This window comes from Vulpes lagopus, chromosome 5 (assembly GCF_018345385.1).
Source record: "Vulpes lagopus strain Blue_001 chromosome 5, ASM1834538v1, whole genome shotgun sequence".
Classification (NCBI taxonomy): domain Eukaryota; kingdom Metazoa; phylum Chordata; class Mammalia; order Carnivora; family Canidae; genus Vulpes; species Vulpes lagopus.
In genome coordinates this window covers 39,096,919-39,123,152 of record NC_054828.1, presented here as the reverse complement: position 1 = coordinate 39,123,152, position 26,234 = coordinate 39,096,919, and the positions used below count along the sequence as shown (strand labels likewise).

Here is a 26,234-nt window from a genome sequence, read left to right as displayed (position 1 = left end):
TGTGGTGGAGGGACTAAAAGCCAATGAGAAAAACAGTGGCACAAGAGGCCAGAAGAGAGGCATGGCCTGGACTGCTCCCCAGGGCAGGAAGGGCACCCTTGCACTGTGCACTACCCCCACACCCTGCACCCATTCACAGGCCCCACCTTGTGCTAAATCCATTTGTTCACCTCTTTTCCCCCAGTCAGACCAGACTTGTCACGATACCTTTAATCATCTTTGTGCCCTCAGCGCCTAGCAGAGGGGCATGGGAAAACATATACTACATATCTGCTGGATAAAAAATTATCACGATAGACTATTTTAACTATTAAAAATTATCCCAGAAGACATTACCCAATAAGAGACTTGACTGATGACTATTTTGGAGGCCTCCCACCCACGCAGGTATGTCTTCTTCACATGATTGGCTGAGATGCCTGTTCCAATAGGACCTTAACAGGGTTAAAATATTAGGTAAACTCTGCTAAGCCTAACAGCTTTATAATTTCCTAATTTGGGGTATCTTCTAAAATCACTAAGATCTTGACTTTAATACCCCAGCAAAAGAGAAACAGAAATAGAAATAGTTCCATTATGAAACAAAATAGTATCCGTATTTGTTTGTATTAATTTTTTAAAGATTTTATTGAGATGAGAGAGAAAGAGAGAAAGAGTGGGGGGAAGGCAGAAGCAGAGGGAGAAGTAGATTCTGCTGAGCAGAGAGCCTGACCCCAGGGATCATGACCCTCACTGAAGGCAGACACTTAACCCACTGAGCCACCCAGGCACCCCTCCGTTTGTATTGATTTTTAAATGGCAAGTTTATGGATGACTTTATTTCATTTCTTAATTTTCACTTCTTAATTTTTGTAATAGTCTTGACTCACTTACATTACCTAAGCCTATACAACTGTTTACTTACAGAAATACATAGAACAAAACTTCCTCATTCTTGAGCCCTTGTTTTTATATTCAGTATTTCTCTGAAGAATACTTAATGTTTATAATTAAAAGTGAACCACCGATTTACATTTAAAATGCACACAGCCTTCATTTGACTCATGTCTAGGATTCAATACTTCAAAACTATAGAGATATAGGGATAAGCACACAATGTCAGTGTTGTGGTGGGGCGGGGGCGGAGAACCATATGTTATTGGTTAAAATTGCTGGCATAGAGTGGTAATAAAAAGTAAGCTGATTTCACCTAGTTTTCTCATTTTCAGGTTTCCTACACACATGCACCCTTATTGCCTATACCAGGCAGATGCTCCCACTACCCTGCCTTATGCACAGCTGCTTGTTCCTGCCCCTGCCACACTCCCAGACTCAATGCACTGGCAGCCTCATCTCCTCCTCTACGCCATGCAGCTCTCAGCTCAGATGTCAGCTCCATGCAAACTTCCTCCCCGGCCACCACATTTGAAGTAGAAAAACCACCACTACTCCCTTCACAGCATTTATCACTATCTGAAAACATCACGTTTATTTATTGTTTATTGTGGGTCTCCCCACACAAGAAATTGAGCATCATCTCTGGCTCACTGCTGAATCCCTACCTGGAACTGCCTGGCACACATAACATGCCAAATAAATAATTATAGAATAAATGAAAAAGAAATATGTATATATATGTAAATATGGATGCTCCCTGCAATAAGATTCGTAATAGCGAAAAATTACAAGAGTATGAATGTCCAGTAATAGATGAATGATTAAATTATGATTCATCCATACAGTGGAATACTCTGCAGTGATTTAAAAGAACATTTACTACCATGAAAAGATATTCATGGTATTTAAACAGTGTTGTATGGTGACAGATGGTAGCCACACTTGTGGTGAGCACAGCATAAGGTATAGACTTGTCACATCACTATGATGTATACCTGAAACTAATGTAACATTGTAAGTCAACTATAGCTTTTTTTTAAATATCCACAATACACAGTACTGTGAAATGTATAAAAGTTGCAGAACAATAGGTATAGCATGATCCCATCTTTGTAAATGATAAAGAGATAAATGTAACCACATAGGCATATATAGTTGTACTTTTTTTTATAACAGGATTATACCATATGTATTTTTAACATATACACATAAGAAAAAATGTGTAAGACTATGATCTTAGAAAGACATGCAAGGCCTACATCTTTTAGCCCATATAATTCTATATCATTTGAATTTTTGCAACAACCATGTAAACTTTCTGCAAATTAAAAACAAAAGCAACACATTTATCTTGTAGTGGGTAGACTGAATTAGGTTTCAAGCTGCTGAAAAATTGAGATATCTTTTAAAAAATATTTTATGCTCACATTTTCATATACAAGCTAACTTTAATATATATAATAATAAATACTTAAGTATATTTTTATTTTATTTATATTTTCAAAAGTAATTAATGTCATAACTGCCAAAACATGGAAGCAATCAAGATGTCTTTCAATAACTGAATGGATAAACTTACTGTGGTACATCCATATAGTGGAATACTATTTAGCAATAAAAAGAAATGAGCCAAACCTTAAAATATACAACACCAAGAGTGAACCCTAAGGCAAACTGTGGATCTTGTGTGGTTACAATGTGTCAGTGCAGGGTCACCCTTGGTTAATAAAAGGGGGGGGGGTGCCATTCTAGTGAGTGATACAGATAATGAGGGAAGCTCTGCATGTGTGGGGGAAGGCATACCCAGGATATCATTATGCCTTCTTCTCAATTTTATTGTAAACCTAAAACTGCTCTAAAAAAGCAAAGTTTGGGAACGCCTGGGTGGCTCAGCAGTTGAGGGTCTTTAGTTCAGGGCATGATCCCAGGATTCCAGGATCAAGTCCCACATTGGGCTCCCTGCCTGGAGCCTGCTTCTCCCTCTGCCTGCGTTTCTGCCTCTCTCTCTCTGTGTGTGTCTCTCATGAATAAATAAATAAAATCTTAAAAATAAAATAAAAATTAAAAAATTTTAAAAAGTTTTAAAAACTCCATGTTTCTATAACTTTTAAAATTCAATGTACACAAGTACCATCTAACCAAAATCTATTTTTTGAAAAAAAATTCAAAACCACACAAACACACACACACACACACACTGCAAAAGTAGGAAGGGAGGAACTCTCAATCCATGAAAAAACATGGAAGAATTTAAAGGCATATTTCTAAATAAAAGAAGCCCATCTGAAAAGGCTGAATACTATAGGATTCCAGTTATAAGATATTATGGAAAAAGTAAAACTATGGAAAGAATAAAAATATGACTGGTTGGCAGGGGCTAAGGGAGAGGGACAGAAGTATAAACAGGCGGAACATGGGATTCCTAGGGTATCAGAACTATTCTGTATGATACTATAGTGGATATGTGTCATTATACATTTGTCAAAACCCACAAGATATACAACACAAAACTGGAACTCCAATATAAACTAATAACAATATATCGAGATTGGCTCAAAAATTGTAACAAATGTGCTACACTAATGTACCATGTTCATAATATAAAGGAAATGGGACGGGGTTAGGGTGGGAGCGGATGTGAGGGGGTATGTGTCGAACTCTATTTTCTTTTTTTTATTTTTTTTTAAAGATTTATTTATTTATTCATGATAGACACAAAGAGAGAGAGAGAGAGAGTCAGAGACACAGGCTGAGGGAGAAGCAGGCTCCATGCCGGGAGCCTGACGCAGGACTTGATCCCGGGACTCCAGGATCGTGCCCTGGGCCAAAGGCAGGCGCCAAACCGCTGAGCCACCCTGTACACCTAAAATTTCTCTTAAAAATAAAACCTAATATTTTTAAAATTAGTGCTGCCATTACACATTTCTTAAATATTATTATCTTACTAAATTCACATATCTAAAATGTAAACTTGCAAGCAAAAACCATGAACTTAAGTAGTTTTTAATAAAGATGTTATATTCCAAAGGAAAATAAACGACTTAGTATTCGAGGACTAAAACCTGATGTGAGAACTCCACTTCCACTCTAGATATTTTTTATGTTTCTAATTCCCCATTGGAATGATTTATATCAATCAGGTCACACCAAATTTTTTTTCCAAAATTACAGCTCCTCAATGAATTTTTGTCCTGAAAAATGTCCATGTCTTCTGTATTTCAGTAGGACATGCAATGGAAAACATACCTACACCCACACTCATACAGAACATCCAAAGGAACTTTCTTAATAATCCCATCTATTTGTGTAAGAAACATTGATGAATAAGGCATAAAAATGTTAGCTAAGTGCTTTACCATTCTCAGATGGAAAGTTAGGAAAAGCTAGCAATTCTGGTTCCATAGCAATCCATGTCACTAATGGTCTGCCAGAGAAAAGTTATTTTCAAAAATTTTGAATAACTTTGAATTAGACACTACCTAATTGTTTACAAAAGCCATTGCTTCATTCCAATCCACCACTGTAACAACTAGAAATTCAAAACAATGGCATTTCATAGTCAAAGCAGAATGCTATTAAAATTCACATTTCACACACATGCTAAATATCTTTGGAAGAGATATACACAACTGAATTGGTGAATACATCTATTTACTTCTCTTAAACTATGAACAGGGATCCCTGGGTGGCGCAGCGGTTTGGCGCCTGCCTTTGGCCCCGGGCGTGATCCTGGAGACCCGGGATCGAATCCCACATCGGGCTCCCGGTGCATGGAGCCTGCTTCTCCCTCTGCCTGTGTCTCTGCCTCTCTCTCTCTCTCTCTCTCTCTCACTGTGTGCCTATCATAAATAAATAAAAATTTAAAAAAAAAACTATGAACAAATTTTAAGTATATGTATATTATCAACTCTGTATAAAACCATAGAATCAGTTGTACAGGACCTATGAGGTCACCTACGCTAACTTAGCATCCAATGAATTAGATCTTCTACAACACCCTTAACTTGTCTGACATCTACAGCACAAGTTGGCAAACTCTCTAAAGGGACAGAGAGCAAATATTTGAGGCTTTGTGGTCATTAGGTCTGTTTAAATTGCTAACTCTGCCAAGGTAACACAAAATCAACAGCAGACAAAACATGAATGAATGGGCAGGCTGTGCTCCAATTAACCTTTATTTACAAAACAAGCAATAGGCCAAATCTGGCCCAAAGGCTATCTAGTATGTCAATCCCTACTGTATACCATTCCCAGTTACTGATAAAATTCCATTAGAAGTATTAGATGCCTTTATGGGAAAATTCTTGGTCAAGGTGAACTGAAATAAACTAATTCACCCATGGTTTTAGTCAAAATTATCATCTTCTGGAACAACAGAGAACATTCATCTTTTTCCGTATGTTAACCCCTCAAATACTTGACGTAAACTGTCATGATTCCCTCAAAGTATTCTTTTCTCCACTCTAAATATCCTCAGTGCCTTCAAGCATTCCCTGTATTGTGACATAGTTCTCCAGACCACGTATTGTTTGATCACTCTCTGGAGCACATACCCAGCCCATCAGTGATGCTTTCAAGTGCAGAAAGTACAGATACATGACATATGGTTTTTAAAAATATGTAGCAATCAAGATGTAATTTTAATTTTAGAATTTGGCTCAATGACTCCAAATGCAAATGCTTTTAGTTGTTTGTGTTTTGAGAGTTTGGTTTGTTTGTTTTTTTGTTTTGTTTGGTTTGGTTTTTTACAGAACTACCATTTAGTTTTTAAGAAAAATATATTTTGTATAGATTTAGTCAAAAGTTTATGCCCAGAATCCTAACTTTATACATTAATTGTAAATGATTACCAAGAAATAGAAAATACTTTTGTTGAATTTTGGGAGGAAAAAAATTAGGTTTACTAAAACAATAGACTCGAATGGTTTCTACGCATCCAAAAATGTTGGCAGAACTTACCACCACAATTGGGATCATATAGTGCAATTTGCAAAAGAAAGCCATCAGTCATTCCTTCTGAGAAAATGAAACACAGAAGGGGAAAGAAGCACACACATCTGCAGCGAGTCTTGGGATGCTGCTGGCTCCTTTGCAAGAACAGAGCAGAGTTGCTACAGTCATAGCCAGGCCACCTCGAAATGATTGTCCCTGTTAAATTCCACATTTCACTAACTCAGGAAGAAAACCACACTCATGTTTTTAAAAACAATTTTATTCTGATTTTCTGATGCCACAACATTCTCAAATAAGTAAATAATAAAGTTTTTAATAACTAGAAGAAAATAAGGCAATATTTCTTCAACTATAAATATACCACATTTAGTCTGACCTTACCACCTATTTCTGTAACTTCTCTTAACTGTGACTTAATTTTTTGATAATTCAGTACTTTAAACAATATATTGCACAAAGTAGACGCTAGAGGAATAAATTCACTCTCCACAATCTAAATATGTTTATTTGTAATGACATCCCAATTCATAATCTTGCTTAAGCTTGATTTACATTCTCTGATGTATGCTTCCTGCTTGCTTGTCATCACAAAAGCTCTCCCTGGATAATCCCATCCATGTACGTAACTTCAAACACTATCCACATAGTGATGACAACCAAATTTATTTCTCTAGCCCAGTTTCTCTGCAGGGATGACCCATATATCCAAGAGCCTAGTGGCATTTCCACCTGGCCAGTCCAACTGCCACTAAAGCAACATGTGCTGAGATGGAGCACCATGGGTCACATAATGATAGCAAATGCTTATTTATTACTTTCTCTGTGCCAGGCTCTGTGCTAAGTGCTTTATGTGGATTTTCTCACTTAATCTTCACAGTGCAATTAAACATGGCACATTTATCTCCTTCTATCTGACACCCCCATTAAAATGATAGCATCAAAAGACAAAAAATGTAGCAGACGTTTATTGCCTAACTACCACAGCCCGTTACCCTCCCCTTCTTCCTCGCCAAGAGAACACCAATTTTGTTCAAAGAATCAATATGCCAAACCAATTTCCCAGTCTTTTTTTGTAGCAAGCACTATTTATATAACCATATGCGAGCCAATGAAACACTTGCAGATGTCTGTTTGGGCAAGTTCGGGAAAAGCAACACAACCATTATCCCTTCTTGCCGTCTTTAAGCCTTAATTATGGATATTCTATGCAGCTGCACTTTCCCTTTTTTTTGACCACGAAGGAAGGCTGAGAGAATCACAGAGACACTGACCCTGATACCACTGAGTTATTGAACCAAGGCCAGTTACCATCTACCTCAGACTTCTTGTTACTGAGAAAAATGAGCCCCTGTTCATTTTTATCCATTCTAAGTCTGGTTCTCTATCAACTTGCAGCTGAAAATAGTTCCAGGTGATAGAGAACTATAACCTGAGCAAGATATTTCAATAAATTAGAAGGAAAGCAGAGGTAGGGTAGGTACACAAAAAACAAAAGGCTTCAGTCTAAGTGCCTGCAGAACCAAAAACAAGGAGCAGCAAGTCAGCTTACCTCCCAACTCCACAGAAGACTCGGGATCTGGAGGCACCAGGAAGAAGAAAAGACAAGACTTACAGATTTAACATTCTGGAGGTTTGCCAACAAAAAGGCCAACTCTTCCCAAGTCTCCACCATTCCTCCAGCCAACAGTTTAAAATTACAAGTTGGAAAATTTCCTTAAAAATATGTTGATTCTTGGCTCTATCCATATTACTGAGGAAGTTACTGAAAACATGATTGTAAGGAAAGTATAATAAACAGAGAAGTAAAACAAGGAAACAAAAAGCAAGGAAAGGCAAGGCAAGGTGAAAGAAAAAAGAAAGGAACTTGGAGGAAGGAAAAAATTCAAAAAGCAGAAGATAACAAAACACACACACACACACACACAGGAGACCCTCAGGGAGAGTCAAAGAAAACAGGAACAGGGTGCTATGAAGCAGAAACAAAATATAGCAGCAGAAACTAAATTAATCAGAAAGCTGGAAGACAAAAGTGAGACAATTTCCAGAGAAAAAGGTTTGGAAACTCGGTGAGAAAATAAATTAAAATCAGGCCCGCATGGAAGTTTCAACAGGGGAGAACCAAGAGGAGAATGGGAAAGAAATTGTTGGAGACAGATAATTCTCCTTCTCCAAGAGGCCAGCATTGAAAGTGAAATTAAAACAAGCACCAGGGCAGATGATCATGAAACACAGAAAAAGAGGGATACAATGAATATCTAAAAAGCTTCCTGAAGGGGATCCCTGGGTGGCGCAGCGGTTTGGCGCCTGCCTTTGGCCCAGGGCGTGATCCTGGAGACCCGGGATCGAATCCCACATCAGGCTCCCGATGCATGGAGCCTGCTTCTCCCTCTGCCTATGTCTCTGCCTCTCTCTCTCTCTCTCTCTCTGCTATCATAAATCAATAAAAAAATTTAAAAAATAAAAAAAAATAAAAAGCTTCCTGAATAAATACATAATTTCCACTCCTTTATATGAGAATGACATCAATTCTCTTGACAGCAGCACAAAAAGTCATGGAGCTATGCCTTTAAAATTCTGAGTGGGAAAAGATTTGGGTGCAGAGAATCTTTTTTAAAGGTTGATTTATTTATCTTATTTGAGAGAGAGAAAGAGCTGAGGGAGGGGTAGAGAAAGGAAGAGAGAGAATCTCAAGCAGACTACCCCCTGAGCGTGGAGCCCAGAGCGGGGCTTGATCTCACAATCCTGAGATCATGACCTGAATGGAAATCCAGAGTCAGCTCTTGACCAACTGAGCCCCCCCAGTTGGTCAGTCAATCAAGTATGATGACAAATGAAGGCAGACAAGGATACAAACTCTTTATCTCACATACCTTTCCTAGGGAAGCTTAGGGAGAATTATGCTTCAACAAAACAAAGGAGGGCACATGGGTGGCTCAGTGGTTGAGCATCCACCTCAACTCAGGTTGTGAACCTAGGGTCCTGAGATCAAGTCCCACATCTTCTCCCTCTGCCTATGTCTCTGCCTCTCTCATAAATAAAAATAAAATAAAATAAAATAAATAAAATAAAATAAAATAATAAAATAAAAGGAATACATCAAAGATGATGAAAAATATGATTGAGAAAGCAGGAACCCACTCCACAGGAAAGGGACAGAGGGGAGCATCAGGATGAGAATGACAGCTGTCCAGCAGGCCTACCCTGGGAAGAAGAGAAGCCTCAGGGAAGGTGCAACAGACAGGTGACAGGATGCACTTTGACATTTGGAGATAGATTGTTGTGGGTTTAGAAAAATATACAGATAGTATATAGAGTTTCTGTTAGAGAAAAATAGTAAAACTTGTAGACTGAACAATGTGAAACTGCCATCTTGTGCAGTTTTGAGAACACTGGCAGTTTCACATTGTTCAACCTAGCTTACAGGTGCCTAATATGATGCAGGAAATTGGCTTTAAATACTCTAACAATGAGAAACGCAAAAGAAAGGGTAGAGGACTGTGTGGAATAAGAATGCAAGCTTTGGTTACTGAAACTGGGTAACAGACACATAGGGTTCGTTGTCTCATTCTCTCTATTCACGGATATGTTTGAAAATCCCATAATAAGAAGCAGTAAAGAAAGAAAAATCATGACAACACCAAAACGTGCAAGATTTCATTAATTTTTCAGACAGCTGGAGAAAATTCCACTTAGCAATACCCAGATGAAGTCCAGTTAAAGAACCATTGGGCACAGAAAAAGTCAGTGAAAGAGACCATCTACACTCGCACTTCACTCACAGTGGGGCAGGAAATATCAGAGATGTCTCACATCCCCACTCCATCCCTTCCTTTCTGCACTGATTCTGCTGATTCCCAGACTCCATCGTGCAACACAACAATGCTCCTAAAAGCTGTCACAATTCCTTAGACCCACAATTGAATAAGACAACCATTCCTCACTGTCCATCAATTTCCTACCAGCTCGTTTCTCATTTTGTCCAAACTGGTATCCCAGATTCACCATTCTATGTGCACTTTTGTAAATGCCCTCAAGCCCTGCTCTCTCACTTCTGCTCCTTGTAGATGGCAACAACCAGCCCTGGATGAACTTCCACTTCATGCCTCCTCCGCATCATGTACCCAGAGAACCAAGTATTACTGGAAAAAATCACCTAAACCAACTGACAGGCTTAATGTTATATTTATTATCACAAACTGTAAAAACTGGCAATTTTACTACTGTTGCTATTTTAAATATGGTGAAATTACTTTAAAGAAGCAAAGTGTAAAACTGGCAGCCAATTTCACAACAAAACAATGGATGCTAGGCACTGTAATGGTATCCACAGGGTACTGAAAAAAATAACTGCCATGTTAGAATTCTGTATGCAACAAAGATTCTTTCAAGAGTGAAGGTAAAATAAAAACGTGCAGACAGAAACAAAAACTGAAGTAACACATCACCAACAGTTCAAATGAAGGAAAATACTAAAAAGGAAGTATTACCTTAAAAAGACTAGAATCAAAGGAAACTACAACTCATGTTGAAGATTTAGAGAAAGGTCAACAAAGAAATAAAGAGGGAATCAGAAAGATGAAGGTTTAAATTAATGAACAGAAAAAAAAAGAAGTGGTCAATAAATCTAAAAGCTGTTTTTTAAAACATACCAATAGATAAATCCCTTCTGAACCTGATTAAGGAAAATGGAGGAGACAATAAAATTATATAAGATTAGGAATTTTCAAAAAATATATAACTACAGATACAAAAGAAACTTTTAAAATATAAAATCCAGGGGCACCTCGGTGGCTCATCCAGTTAAGCAATCAGAGCTTAATCAGAGTTTAATTCAAGGAATGCAAGAGTGAAATTCAATGTGATAAACTATAGTTAATGAAAATCAACAGCAAACTCGTCTACTTGGTGAAACAAAACCATTTCAAATATAATAATCAGACAGGGATCCCCACTTTCCTATTATTCAAAATTGTCTTGATGGATCTGCCAAATGAAACAAACATGAAAAAAGGATACATTATTTTTTGCTAATTATATATTTGTGTACTTAAAAATCCAATAACTACAGTTTACCCCCCCCCAAAAAAAAACTTAGCAGAATTAATGAGAACATTTGATAGTAAATATACAAAAGTCATTAGGCTTCCCTATTCTAGCATAAGCACACAGAAATAGAAATGGGAAAAATATTCCATACACAATCATGTAAAGAGGATAAAATATTGTTATGGAATGAATGTGTCCACCTCCCCCCCAATTCATATATTGATGCCTTATCCTCAGTGTGATGGTATTTGCACGCGGGGTGTTTGGAAGGTAGCTAGATCATGAGCATTGAGACCTCATGAATGGGATCAGTGCCCTTGTAACAAGAGGCCAGAGAGCTAGCTAGCTTTCCTTCTGCCATATGAGGATAGAATGAGAAGTTGGTAGTCTGCAACCTAGCAAAGGGCTCTCACCAGAACCTGACCATGCTGGCACTCTAATCTCAGACTTCCGGCCTCCAGAACTATGAGAAATAAATCTCTGTTGTTTGTAAACCACTTGGTCTATAGGACTTTGTTAGAGCAGCCCACACTAAGACAAAGACTTAAGAATAAAGTCAGCAAAGAAAGCACAAAATCTATATGATGATAATCCTAGAACCATTTTGAAGGATAATTTTAAAATCTGAGCAAATGAAAAGACATCTATATTTTTAGATGGGAAGACTTAATATCAATTCTCTTAATATCATAAAAGTGTGGAATTAAATAGCAAGTAAAATATGGGTTCCTGAAAGAGAAAAGGAACATAAGGTGAAAGCTGAAGAAATCTGAATAAACTATAAACTTTAGTTAATCCTAATGCATTGATATTGCTTCATGAATTGTAACATATGTATCATACCAATGTAAAATGTTAATAGGGGAAAGTGGGTGAGAACTATATAGAAACTCTTGGTAATATCTTCATTTACAATTTTTCTGAAAATCTAAAACTGTTCTAAAAAATAAAGTTGTTGGAGTTTTTTAAAATTTTATTTTATTTTTTTAGTATTTATTTATTTATTTTAGGGAGAGACAGAGACAGCATGAACAGAAGGGGCAAAGGGAGAGGGAGAGGATCTCAAGCAGACTCCCCACTGAGTGGAGGGCCTAAAGCACAGCTGGATCTCAAGTACACACCTGTGTGCTCTCTTTCTCAAATAAATAAATGAATAAATCTTTAAATAAATAATAAAAATTAAAAACAGACATAATTCCAACTAAACGGATGAGTATCTTAAAGTTTTTTTTTATCTTAAAGTTTAGAGAGAAAATAAATGTCCAAGAAAGCAAATAAATCCATGAAAAAAATAGTAAAGGGAAATACCCTACAAAGTTGCTGTAATTAAATCCATATGGAGTATTAGTCTAGGAATAGATAAACAGATATAGTAGGGGACCGGAACAGAGAACCAAGAAATAAAATCCAGTTTATATATTTCAATACATGATAAAATGTTTTTCAATTAGATGGGGAAGGATTGATTATTTAATAATAGTGCTGGCACAACTGGCTATCCATCTGGTACAAAATAGACCCCAATCCCATATTATAAATAAAAAACAATTTCCAGATGGAATAAATGCTTAATGTAGTAAATAAAGCATCAAAAAGTTAGAGCAACACTTACAATCTGTTTCTTAACAAGAAAGAAAAGATAACCATATTTGAGCTTATAAAAATTATAAACAATTTATGTTGCAAAAGCTATCATAAATAAACAAAACTAATGACTAGGCAAAGGATAGATTTGGGAAAATACTTGCAAAAGAGATAACAGATAATGAGTTAGTAATCATTACCAATATAAAAAGAGCTCTTAAAAATTGGCAAGAGACAAGCAGCTCCATAGAAAAATGGGGAGAGGATGTGAAAGGGAATTAGTTCCTGAGAACAAATCCACATAGCCACAAGCATGAAGATGCTCTAAACAACCAGTAATTAGAGAAATGCAAATTATAGTGAAAAAATAATACATCATTCTACACCCAATCAGATAAAAGAAAAATTAGAGACAATAATACCAATTGCCCACAAGATGAAGAGGAAAAAAAATGTAAATTGTTTACAGCTGTTTTGAAAAGCAGTCTGACAAATATTTTTTAAATTAATAGTGCACAGACATGTCAACCAACAAACCATACTTCTGGGAATCTACCTCCCAAAAATAAAATCATCAGTAAAATATCCATTATGGCATTGCTCTTACTAGAAAAAAAGAGAGAAAAAGAAAAAAGAGAGAGAAACAAAATGAATTATCAGCAATAAGATAATAAATAATGGTACATTAATACTGTGGAATATTAAGCTGCTATTAAAAAGAATGAATTAAAGCTCTACCATTTGACTTGGATGGGTTTTCCTGGATGTATTTTTGTTTTGTTTTCTCATTTCAGTATAATTAATATACAGAGTTGTTATATTAGTTTCAGGTGTACAATATAGTGATTCAGCAACTCTATATACTACTTAGTGTTCATCATGGTAAGTGTACCCTTAATCCCCTTCATATATTCTATACATCTCCCCGCCCACCTCCCCTCTGGTAACCATCTGTTTTTTCTCTTCAGTTAAGAGTCTGGTTTTTGGTTTGTCTCTTTTTTCTTTGTTTGGTTGTTTTGTTCCTTAAATTCCACACGAATGAAATCATATGGCATTTGCCTTTCTCTAATTTCACTTAGCATTACACTCTCTTGGCCCAGCCATACTGTTGCAAATGGCAAGATTTCATCCTTTTTTATGACTGAGTAATATTCCATTTTATATATATTTATATATTATATGTGTTATATATAAAACATTCTCTTTATCCATTCATCTATGGATGGACACTCGGGCTATTTGTAAATAATGCTGCAATAAACATAGGGGTGCACATATCTCTTTGAGTTAGTGTTTTTATTTTCTTTGGGTAAATATCCCGTAGTGGAATTACTGGATCATATGATAGTTCTGTTTTTAATTTTTTGAGCAATCTCTTCCACAGTGGCTGCACCAGTTAGCATTCCCACAATGCACAGTGGTTCTTTTTTCTCCACATACTCGCCAACAGTTATTTCTTGTGTTTTTTTATTTTAGCCATTCTAACAGGTATGAGGTGATATCTCAGTGTGGTTTTGATTTGTATTTCCCTGATGATGAGTGATGTTGAGCATCTTTTCATGTGCCTGTTGTACATCCAGATGTCTTCTTTGGAGGGATGTCTATTCATGTCTTCTGCTCATTTTCTAATTGGATCATTTGTTTCCTGGATATATTTTTGAATCATAAAGTGAGATGCAGAGAAGTGTATATACTATGGTCCCATTTTTAAAAAGCAAATACTGATCACAAGCCAAAATTTTATGTGCCTCCAAGCGTGTATGTGTGTGTGTGTGGGGGGGGGTGAATATGGAGACAAATGTGGGAGGAAGCCCACTCAGTTGCTATCCTAGATTACTGGTCGTACTAGGAAGGAACAGGGGAGCGGAGGCACCTGGGTGGCTTAATCTTAGGTTAAGTGTCTGCCTTTAGCTCAGGTCATGGTCCCAGGGTTCTGGGATCAAGCCCTGCATTGGGCTCTCTGCTCATCAGGGAATCTGCTTCTCTCTCTCCCTTTGCCTGCTGCTCTGCCTACTTGTGCTCTTTCTCTCTGTCAAATAAATAAATGAAATCTTTAAAAAGAAAGAAAAAAAAGGAAGGAAGAAACGGAGTGTGCAGGGGTTGACCAGAAAAAATGGGCAGAATGGATGATATCATTACATTTACGTTAAGGATATTAATCAAAAACCTGCTACAACATGGATTAGGATATCATGACAGGCATGAGTATCTGTCCTCCCTCACAGCCCCCATTCCCAATACTTCATAGTCATTTGGTACTTTATCATCCACTGAACTACTTAGTTCTGTACAACATAAGTCTCATAATCTTTTTGGCGTTTTGTGGCAATCCTACTGAAAATTATCGTTTTTCAGTAACTGCTACTGTACATTTTATGAAACTGAATTTTTAGATCCCACTTTCCAAGTTGGGCTACAGTTTTATACACAAGTATGTACTTACATGTAAATAAATTATTAAAAAATTAAAAATTAATTTTAAAATTAAAATTTTAATTATAAAGAAATTTAAAAATATTTTAAAAATTTACTGATTGATGAATGTCTATAAAATGAAAAACTAGTTACAGAAAAATATGCATAAAGAATCCAATATGGGACTCCTGGGTGGCTCAGTTAGTTAAGTGTCTGCCTTTGGTTCAGGTCACGATCCCAGGGTCCTGGGATCTAGTCCCATATCCAGCTCCCTACTCAGAGGGCAGTCTGCTATTCCCTCTCCCTCAACCCCACCCCCGCTCGTGCTCGTGTGCACATGCTCACTCTCTCATTCTCTCTCTCAAATAAATAAATAAAATCTTTTTTTAAAACAGTATTCTATTTTCACAAAAACAAGCAAAGCCCATACTACAAATGCTTAAATACTTTTAAATGAAAGAGAAAGCTTCAGAAAGTATTCAAGAGGCCAGAGGCACAGGTTCCGTCAAGGGGAGGGAAGCAGAGGGGAAGGGGCAGATTAATAGCTTTGCTTTTTTATCTCTCAGCATCTTATTACTTCACTTATTACAATAAGCAAAAAGTATTACTTTTTTTTTCAAAAAGTATTACTTTTAAAATGTGAAAGCATTAAGTAATGAAAACAAAGATAAATTGCAAACAATAAAATAAAATGAGTTAAAATGAATTGGGTATGACTTAGGGCCTATGCCATAAGATGTTGTGAAGATTAAATGAGATAAACTATGTGAAATGCGTACCATATTGCCTAATGCTGCAAATACTCAACAAATATTAGCTATTTTTTATTTTAAAAAATGCTACAAAAGCAATGGAATATGAAACTGAAAAGATAAGGTCTTTGAATATGACAGGGCACTACTTTCCTTACTACTGAACCTGGTCTCCTTTGGAATGCAAGGACTCGTTTTGGTAACCACACAACTCATAAAACACACTTTCATTGACAGTAAAAATAAAATAAAATTAAATAAATAAGATACTTTATAAAAAGAATAGGACAGCATTTTTGCCTTGAAGTCAACCTTAGGAACTTCAAGAACCAAGGGCACCTGGGTGGCTCAGTAGGTTAAGTGTCAGACTCTTGATTTCAGCTCAGGTCACAGTCTCAAGATTGTGAGGTTGAGCTGCACCCCACACTGGGTGTGGAGCCTCCTTGAGATTCCCTCTCTCCCTCTCCCTCCGTACCTTCCCCTCCCTCCCCCTGCTCGCACATGCTCCCAATGCTCTCTCTCTAAAAAATTAATTAATTAAAAGAATTTCAAGAACCATCCAAAGGCACTATGCTTTTTCACAACCACTTTGGATGAAAGATATGTGAGCCCAGATGTTTCCTCCACATAAGAAGAGACAAACACAATTCAAATAGATTGGAAACTGATGCCACTGCTCTTTTGGAAGGCCTGCCCAAGTGGGAAATCCATCCTAAATGTACAAATTCCATTCCCATCTCTGAGGATTTCCTTCCTGGTATGCCTAAGAGCACATTGGTTTAGTTATAATCTACAAACTGAATTTGTTCCATCGATACTATTCTTTGGTCCAGTGAAATATTAAAATAAGTTCATTAATCACATGAGTGCATTATTAGTCTTGCTACTTACATGGAATTGACTTTCTCTTCCGGGCCTTGCACTTGGCCTGTCACAGTGCCTTTGCTGGTATTCTTCACCCAGCCAACCACTCCTATTTTCTTAGCCTCGTCTTCCGTGTACTGGTTTTAGGAGAAAATAAGTGAAACAAAGTCCAGCATCAAAAAAAATGTAACTGATAATAATTTTTTCCTACAGTCTATGCTGAAAATTATGTAGCTGACCTATAATCATACCTCTGTTTACAAGAACCTCCACTTAAATGGTATTTTTTATTAAATTCTACTTTCCTCAAAGATAAGCACGTTATGAGAAAATAAATGGTTAGTGGGAATTACTTCAGAAAACAGATTCCATAATGTGTTCTGGGATCCATAAAACTCAGTTGCATTGTTCCTATACCTGCTAACACTGAATTACATTGTCTGGGTTCCAAATGATGATCACTCCAAGATTTTCAATCACTGAGGGAAAATATCGAGTTATGACCAATATACAGTATTCAATTAAAAGATTCTGATGTCTTCCATTGGCTGTGGACTTGCCACATAAATGTTATAATTGTCTATAGGGAAGTTTAGTTCTCCTATTACTCTTTACAGTTTTTTTAAATTTTTCTTCTCAGTTCCAAATTCCATTATGCTAATGACAAATAAAAACCTAGCAACATTTTGATTTTGAACTATTTTAACTACATCATACTAAATTCTTGTGGATCCTGTCTACTGGAACTTTTTAAAAACAGGGTCTTGGAGGTCAGAGTGACCAAGAATCTATACGTTCTATAGCCCCAACTAAACAGAGATGGTTATATCTAGGATTTTTGTAGGAGCTAGCTCTGAAAATAATAACGAAAAAGGAGACAATCTGAACTGTGAGGCAGGGGACTATCTCAAAATGAGGAGACTTTAATGGTTGGGAACATCCTAAATCCTTGGAGTTTAGGAACAGAGAGCTAATCTAGTGACTGTCAGCTCAGACAGTCTGTGAAAAATACGTGGACGTTTTACTTTCAGGAAAGGAGTATATTAACAAAATTAAAATGTTAAAATCAATAAGGAGTCTCAACTTCTAAAAATCTGAGAACCACATCCTTTTTTTTTTTTTTTTTCTGAGAACCACATCCTTATGCAACATGAGCATTTTTCATTGTGCAATTCAAGATATAGACATTTGCCTGGCAGTTTTCTTCCAACCAGAACAAGGGGCAGATCCCATATTTTATATTCAGCGTACCTAACCAGAATGTTTAATTTGATTATCCCAGTAGAGGTACTTTTGAAATTCATACAAAACATTAACTACAAACTAGGCAGGCTGTAGCGTTTTTGATAGACTACTTTTAAAAGACAACATTAATAAAAAAAATTCTCAAGCAGTAATTTGGAAGAAATACAAATAGTTCATTTACTGTCAAGGATAGAAAATAAGCAGTAGACTAGCACTAAATAGAAAACTGCTCTATCTCTGTAAATAGAAATAATAAATAGGAAAAATAGCAAAAAATTTACTTACCATTCTGAAGCAAACACCTGTATAAAAAAGAAATAAAAAGAAATGTCAGTTTGTCTGCCTTTAAAAACATTTATTTCCTGACCTTTCATTTACTTTATTAAATAGTAAGTAAATGAAATGAACAAAAATTTTCATATCTGTACATACTCAGAAAGTGTTTTTTAAATTATTTTCTTTTAAAATAAAAACAGAAAAGGAAGGCTATTTTTGCAGAAAACTAGTAATATTCTGAAACCAAAGAATCACGAAAAGCCACACTGCATATTCATTCTTTTTCAAAAGGATAAATAAAACAAAATACTTATTACCAAGGACAGTTAAGTATATTTGACATACAATTTACCCATCCTCAGCTTTTAGAATTCCTTCTTTAAATGCAAGGACTAAATTCAAATTTGAATGCAATAAAACATTTCTGTTTTTTTTTTTTAAAACATTTCTGTTTTTATTTTAATTCCATATTCTGGAAAAACCCAAACTATGGGGACAGGAAACAAATCAGCAGTTGCCAAGGGCTGGGGGAAGGAATGCTGTAGAGAGGCAAGAGAAAGCTTACTGGAGTGAAGGCACTGCCCTGCATCTCAACTGCGGTGGTTGCTACATGACTATATGTGTTTTTCAAAACTCATTAAACTGTACACTAAAAAGTGTGAATGTTACTGAACTTAAATTACACATCAACTGAAAAAGAAAAGTTTAAATACATTGGGAAATCGTAAGTGATAGATCAAACCAATATCCAAAGAGGTCAAAAGATGGAGCCTATCCATACAACAGTGGAGCCTACTTAAAAAGATCCAGAAGGATCGATGGCTTAGATAATGTTGTGCATCGTGTAAGCAGATCCGTAATAACAGGGGGTGTCAACTGTTTCCTGATGATAAGCATATTGTGGTATCAAACGAATATGAAGAGAAAGAGGAGTAAGGCGATAAAGACAGGATATATCACAAATGGAATTTTTATAGGGCTATAAAAATATTTTAAAAGATACATGTAAAAGGAGGAGAAACGATGAGTGGCAAGCATTGATCTCAAGGGGAGTCAGAAAGGCAATTTGTTACACAGATGGAAGGAAAGAGCAGCTTGTAGATATGCAAGGGACTGGAAGGAAAACCACAGAGCAACTTCAGCTAAGGCCGACCATGGAGGAGAGAGGGACAGAACAGGAGAGAACACAGGCAGGTCTGTGAAGTGTGCAGCCTTTTATTTGCAAGCTTGAGAGGATCCCAGAGGACGCTGGCCAGGAAGGTGGACGGCTTGGGCCTGGGATGAGCTGTGCCCATTCCCCTGAGGTCCTCAACTGCCAGCAGCCCCCTATGATGTCAGCATTAGGAAAAGCAGGCCAGGCAACTGAAGTAAACAGAAACTGGAAACATCTGGTCCAGCTCTTTCCTATTCAACGAGTAGCCCAATGCCTGGCAGCGCCAACAGAGCTGGGGTCTCAGCTCATCTTATCCTCAGGCCCTACCCCAGGCCTACGGAGGAAAAACTGCAGGTGAAGTCCTGGAATCTGGTCTCCGCAGGCTCTCCAGGTGGCTCCCACGCCCACTGAAGTGTAGAACCAGTGGGTGGCGTTACCTTAATGGAAGGCCTGGGAAAGGTCTGCAAAGGATCTTGATTTCCCATCAAGAATTGCAACATAAAGGGAAAGGTCCGTAGGGTATCTCAGATCTGATGCATTTCCGGTTGACGTCGTTCCAATCATGTTGGCAATAAATCACGTTCCCTCACCTATTTTACAAGTCGGCAGCACTACAGGAGAGGAGCTGCAGACAATGAAAAAGCAAAAACCCCTCCCCTGTGCCCTCCTTAGACCTGGTGCTGGAGCAGCCCAGGCAACCGGTCACTTATTTGCCACTTAGTTACATATTCAGAACCATGTCACTACACTCACTTTACAAATTATTTCTAGCCCCAAACTTCATTTAAGACTTAAAAGAAAAGAAAAAAAAAAAAGTTGATTCTGTTTCAACTATCTCTAGAAAAATGAGTAATGCCCCAAACTTCATTTAAGACTTAAAAGAAAAAAGAAGTTGATTCTGTTTCAACTATCTCTAGAAAAATGGGTAATACTGTTTTTATGCCCTAGTCCAAATTATCATGAACTCTCAACAGCTTCCTTAACTAGCCTTCCTGCTTCTAGCTCTGCCCTTCTGCAGTCTACTCTCTATAAAACACCGAAGATGATATTCCTTTCTTAAGTAAATGTCCTATCACTTTCTTCTTCCCCAGCCTAAAACCCTCCACTGGCCGGCCATTGCACCCAAAAGGTATCCTACTTGCCACAGCCTTTGGACCCCGCCTGATGAGTCTACCTCCTATTTTAGGACTGCCCTCTTTGCTTGCTCCATTTCGCCAAATTTGCCTGCTTCGTGCTCTTCAACATGCCAAGCATATTCCTGTCTCACAGCCTTTGCCTGTACTATTCTCTCTGCCTGAAATGTTCTTCCCCCTTCTTCTCACACTGCTAACTCCATTTCATTATTCATGTCTCTATACAATGTCATCTCCTTAGAAATACTGATGATGGATAGTTGGCAGAAAGTCAGTCAGGGACAAGGGGGCCCACCCTAAGAGGAAACCACCCTTAAAAGGATTTTACACTACCCTGGAAGGAGCCCTCCACCCCTTCCCATGTGATAGGTAGATGACAAAAACTTGATTGGGTGACAGGCGCATAGGTTAATCAGATTAAAACAGCCTGCCCACAGGCCTATAAACTCTAAGCCCTAGACTTAGAAACTCTGCTGGCAACCCTCTCGGGTCCTCTCCCTCTTCAGGAGCTCTATACTATCACTAGGTAAGTTTTGTTTTAGTCTCGCTCCCTAAGCTTTGCTCGGCTGCCCACCACTCTTCCTCTGGTCTACCTCTACATTCTTCAAAGTGGCATGACCAAGAACCATAGGCACTAAAGGAAAAGAAATCCTGTAACAACATGTCCCCTGACCAATTCATCTAAAACAGCAATGATCCCATATGTTTCCTATATATGCAAAGTACTGATTACCATGTGACATTACAAGGTATCTATTTGTTTACTTTCTAAAATTTCCTGTCTTCCCTATAAGTTCCATTAGGGCATGATTTTTTTCTGTCTTGTTCAACACATGTTCCTGGCACCTAGATAAGAGCTTGGCACATAGCTGTTGAATAATGAATGAAAGATAAACCGGCTGATAAATATTTAAGTGAACTATTTAACTCTTCTGCAATAATTCATTACTAATATTGCAAATATACATATAAGTATATTGATTAGACTTTAAGTCTCATTCAAAGTGATAATAAATTTATTGCATTCCAGAGCTAGAAGGAATCTCAAGAATTCTATGTTGATTCTAGCAGAACTTTACGTAAATGATAATACACAGTGTCATAAAAATTAGTAATGGGAAATTTTACTAAAACGGAGTCAGGAGGTTTCAGCAGGAGGAGCTCTCACACCCTATGACTCAGTCCACTGCATACCCAACAGGAAGTGAGGAACATGATCTTACAGCGGCTTGACCTTGAAGATGGATCCTACTCTACTACTCCAACCTAAGGAAGAAAGGCTTTCCTTACCTCCCTCCACCCCCTGCCTCTCCTGGTCCCCCTCACCCTGACAATGCTCAGCCAATGAGAAGCCATCATACTCGGAATTCCCAGTTTACCCCAAGTCTTGATGGAGACTTGAGTCCAGTTTACTGGATTTTCCTTTTATTCACAACAGCCTTCCTTGGCACCCGGGTGGCTTAGTCAGTCAAGCATCTGCCTTGAGATCAGGTCATGATCTCGGGGTCCTGGATTAAGTCCCGCATCAGGCTCCCTGCTCAGCTAGGAGTCTGCTTCTCCTTCTACCCTTCCTCCCTGCTCACATGCTCTCCCTCTCAAATAAGTAAATAAAATATTTAAAAAATAATAATAACAGCCTTCCCAACATACCCCTTTTCTCCTTAAAAAAGCATGCCTTTCCTTTGTTGCCCCGACTCTTCCAAGGTTATGTGCCACCTTGTTTATTCTTTTATTTCCAAATAAACTCTTTTTTTGCTGGTAAAATAACCTGCAGTTTTAAAGTTAACAGTACATGTATACACACATATTTAGTATATAATATAAAGGATAGCACGAAGCCACTAGATCATGCCTAAGTTGACAAAACCAGAAATACTAATATCAGCATGTTTTATAAATAAAGACAGAACAACCACAAGAAATGGAAAAACAAAAAGGTTAAATTGGTCATCTTAAGAGAACTTATAGGATTTGAGATAAAAGCCTGGAGCAGGATCTGGTGGCTCTGTTTATAATTATGAGTGATAAGGGCACACACAAATTTATTGAACAAATCCTAAAACAGTAGAACTAAAGGACTACCATTCAAATTTAAGAGATATAATTTTAGGCTAAGTGCATACAGCTTGACAAACTGGGTAGAAAACGGAAGTGATGCCCATGACTGTAGGCAGTGACAGAGGGATGAAAAGCCTAAGACTGAAATAAATCAGGTATGAAAAGATTCAATACGGATTTAACAGAAACTTAGCTTGTCTTGGCTATAGATCTAATGTTTTGAGGTTGACAACCATGGAGATCAAAGATTTCCTGAACTATGTCCTACTACCTGGGAATGAATGTAATAATTACTCTGTTAAATTTCTTTAATATACAAATTATGGATGGTAGACAGTGCTAGCTGCCTACACAAAATCCATTCTCCCTTTTACCTTTCTAAAAGACTCTGATTTTACTTAGGGCAGCAACATGCCTTTCTAGATTTCCCATCTTCCTTGTAAGAAAAGCGTCCCATAAGATGTAAGCCACATCACTGGTTGAGGGCTTCAAGAAACCTTGTTGACAGGACTGGCTCAGCCAGTGGTTTCATCCTTATAACCTCCCTCTTCCTGAAGGGTGAATATCATGCATTCATTAACGGAATATAGGGTGTATATCTGTAGGGTGAATATCATGTATTCATATGTGGAATATAGGGTGAATGTCACATAGGGTAAATATCATGACGGAGCTAGAGCAGCCTTCTTGAAACCATGAGGAAAAGGCCAAGGACATCGCAGTGGCCTCAGCCCTGATCCCCCTGAAGGGAATGAGAAATGATTGCTAAAGGGAATTGTGACAGAGGGGTTCTTTTTAGGGTGGTGGAAATGTTCTGGAATTAGATAATGGTGATGGGTAAAAAAACATAACTACTGGAAAAAAATCACTGTATATTTAGTATGCTTTGAATACTTTGAAAGGGTGTTAGGGGTGCCTGGGTGGCTCAGTGGGTTAAGCATCTCTCTTCGGCTCAGGTCACAATCTCGGGGTCCTGGGATGGAGACTTGAGTCCATGAAAGGATCCTTGCTCAGCTGGGGGCCCACTTTTCCTTCTCTCTCCCCACTTGTGCTCTCTCTCGCTATGTCTGTCGCTATCTCTGTGTCTCTCAAATAAATAAATAAAATCTTAAATAAATACTTAAATGAATTGAACACCAATAAAAATTAATTAAAAAAAATACTTAAATGAACAAGCGAGTTTAATAGTATGTGAATTATATCTCAATTTTTAAAATGTCACCATAAATAAATGAATGAATGAATGGCAAAAAAGAAGGAAAGCCGAAGACAGGCCTGTGGTGTAGGCCCTCCTGCCTCTATCTGTAGAATGGGGGCAGGCAATCTCCCACTTCGGTCACCATACCACCTCTCTGACTTTTCCTATTATCCCACAACAAAAACACTCTGGGGGAACAGGTCATCTGGAAGAACTCAAATGGTTGAGCTCTCTCTGGACTTTACAACCTATTTCTAGAGGAGAAAGCTTCTTTGCCTCCATGACAGTTCCTTCTTTGAGGAAGAATAGCCATTAGTGTGACACTCCTGGCCACCGTACCCTGTCCCTACTCCTCCTCAGGGACCTGCAGTGATTTATCTAATTGGTGAGTTCACAAGGAGAAGCAAGCACAGCCCAGGTGCTCCCTCTTCTTCCTTCTGGGAGCGAATTTCTCTCAGGATCACATCTTCCCACTCCCTTGTTAGGGGAGCCCTGCCTGTACCCCGGTGAGTGTGTTTGGTTCCGCAGCAGAGACTATCATCAAGTCCACCTACCTGCAGATTCATACCACGTTCCCCAAACTCTGCTTTCCTCTTTGTCTTACTTGTCAATAGCTCACATAATGGAGAGGGGCATTATTTCTTAGGCCCCTTCACCACAACCCTTATTTTAAAGGCTTACAAGGAATGTGCATCAAGACAGGTCAGGACCTCCAGCCCATTAACTTTGTGAGGCAGTGAACCGTGCGAGAATTACCCATTCAAAGCTCCATAATCCACTAGAAATTTTCTCAGAATCCTTGAGAGTCCTCTTCCCTAGTTTGAAGCACATTGTGCAAGAGAGGAAGGTCCGTATAGAAAGAAAAAAGCAAACGTGGAGATGGATTTTCTGCAGTTTACCGGGCCTGGCTAGAACAGAGCATTTCTTGGGATTGGGCCTGTGTTGGGAGAGATGCTTCTATGGGCTTTTATGGCCTCTCCGCACCACTTCCACCTCACTTGTTAAAGAGAAGGGAAGCTGATAAGACAAATGCACGTTTTTTCCAGACACACACCACCCTGGAAACTGGGACAGACATCAGCCCCTTCAGTTCTGAAAGGTTCCAAACACAATATGTTGCTGAGCTGAGGCTCAATTGGCCTCAACTGTGTAAAGATGTGTCAGCGAGAACCTCTGAGGTTTATACTTACAAAGCAAATCTTACTTTAAATTCACAAAGAAACCGTGACGTTTAAAGAAATCATGATGAGGGACGCCTGGGTGGCTCAGAGGTTGAGCATCTACCTTAGGCTCAGGTCGTGATCCTGGAGTCCTGGGATCTAGTCCCACATCAGGCTCCCTGGAGGGAGCCTGCTTCTCCCTCTGCCTCTCTCTCTCTGTGTCTCTCATGAATAAATAAATAAATCTTAAAAGAAAAGAAACCATGATGAATTTTAAACAGCATCCTTTCATGTAAAATCAAATTTTTACATTATAATGTACCCCTTCATCTGGGATCTGACTGCATGTGTCAATTTTGAATGCAGGAAGTCATCCAGTCACTACCATACACAGCAGCCCTGGAACATCTTTATTTTTTAGAAAGACCTTCCTTTAACCTTTCACCTTCCATACACAGTCTGTCCCCTGGAGCCACACACCATGGCATCTTTCAAATTGTTGAAACAGCCGTCACACTACTGTTTCTTCTCCAAGCCAACTATCCCCAAGCACTTCGATTTAATTGAAGACACTTTTGAAGTCCCCACCAGAAGCACAGCTGCAGAGGCTATAAAAACAAGCCATCAGCTTGACCTTGAAAATACTACGCTTTTTGTCTAGTAAGAGGCACGGATATGTACACAAATAATTGTAGTTGAAAGCAGAATGGATTAAACGAGAAGTAAAAACAAGAAAGAGAACAGGACTAGAAATGAAATGCTATAGGAACAAAAATAAGCCAGGGAATCAGACCTCGCTTATTAACGATATTTATGTTTCAGGACTTTAGGTACTAACATTTTCAACCTCTAAAACACAGCTTTTCCCGTCTACATAAGAAAAAATGTGTACACTTAGATCATGTGGTGTCTGACAAAGCTATTTAATAACTCATCCTGATTTAGCAATCTTAGAAGAAAAGTATTTATGTCTGTAGTCCAATAAGCTACTCCTATTCTAAATCTGACTTAATATCGTCAAAAATAAACTGTTAAATTTCTAAAGCACAGGTAAACCAACAGATGGCCACAATCCATTTCTATGACTGTCATTAGTATTCGCTGGAGAGCTGGTAAAGCATCAAAGCATCCATACACAGCTTAATCAACTTCCCTTTCAAATTTTCAGATTAAAAAAAAAAAACAAATTTTCAGATTATTCCAGCTCTTTTGTAATTAAAGATTTATAGGAATATTTTAAGCCATGCCATGGCTATGACTGCTCTAAAATCACAGAAGGTCAGTCCCCTGCTCCCCTATCCCTTATCCCAAAGCCCCCAGTGTAACAAATTGGTGGGGGAAACACATGGAGCTTCTTGGGAACATGGAAATTAAAATGTAGAGGATGGAAAGGGGGGAGAGTAACTTCACAGGGGAGAAACCTGACAAACACTAGCTCAGCCGGGTGATGAAGGTTAACATCAACAGTGATAGTCAAGGGATAGTGCGTACCCTTGATATAGTGTAAAGGGAATGGCATTC

At 38.0% G+C, this 26,234-nt stretch overlaps 1 protein-coding gene across 4 annotated transcripts in view; it reads right to left on the bottom strand.

Annotated features, from left to right (window-relative positions):
- Window positions 1–26,234, bottom strand: part of ACYP2 (acylphosphatase 2) — a 209,442-nt gene that overhangs the window by 115,004 nt on the left and 68,204 nt on the right. For all 4 annotated transcript variants that reach the window (XM_041755468.1, XM_041755469.1, XM_041755466.1 and 1 more), the window contains 2 exons: window positions 18,021–18,037; window positions 16,518–16,627 (listed from right to left, as the gene is read on the bottom strand). In XM_041755468.1, the coding sequence (XP_041611402.1) occupies window positions 16,518–16,627; window positions 18,021–18,037 (127 nt within the window). The remainder of the gene's footprint in view (window positions 1–16,517; window positions 16,628–18,020; window positions 18,038–26,234) is intronic.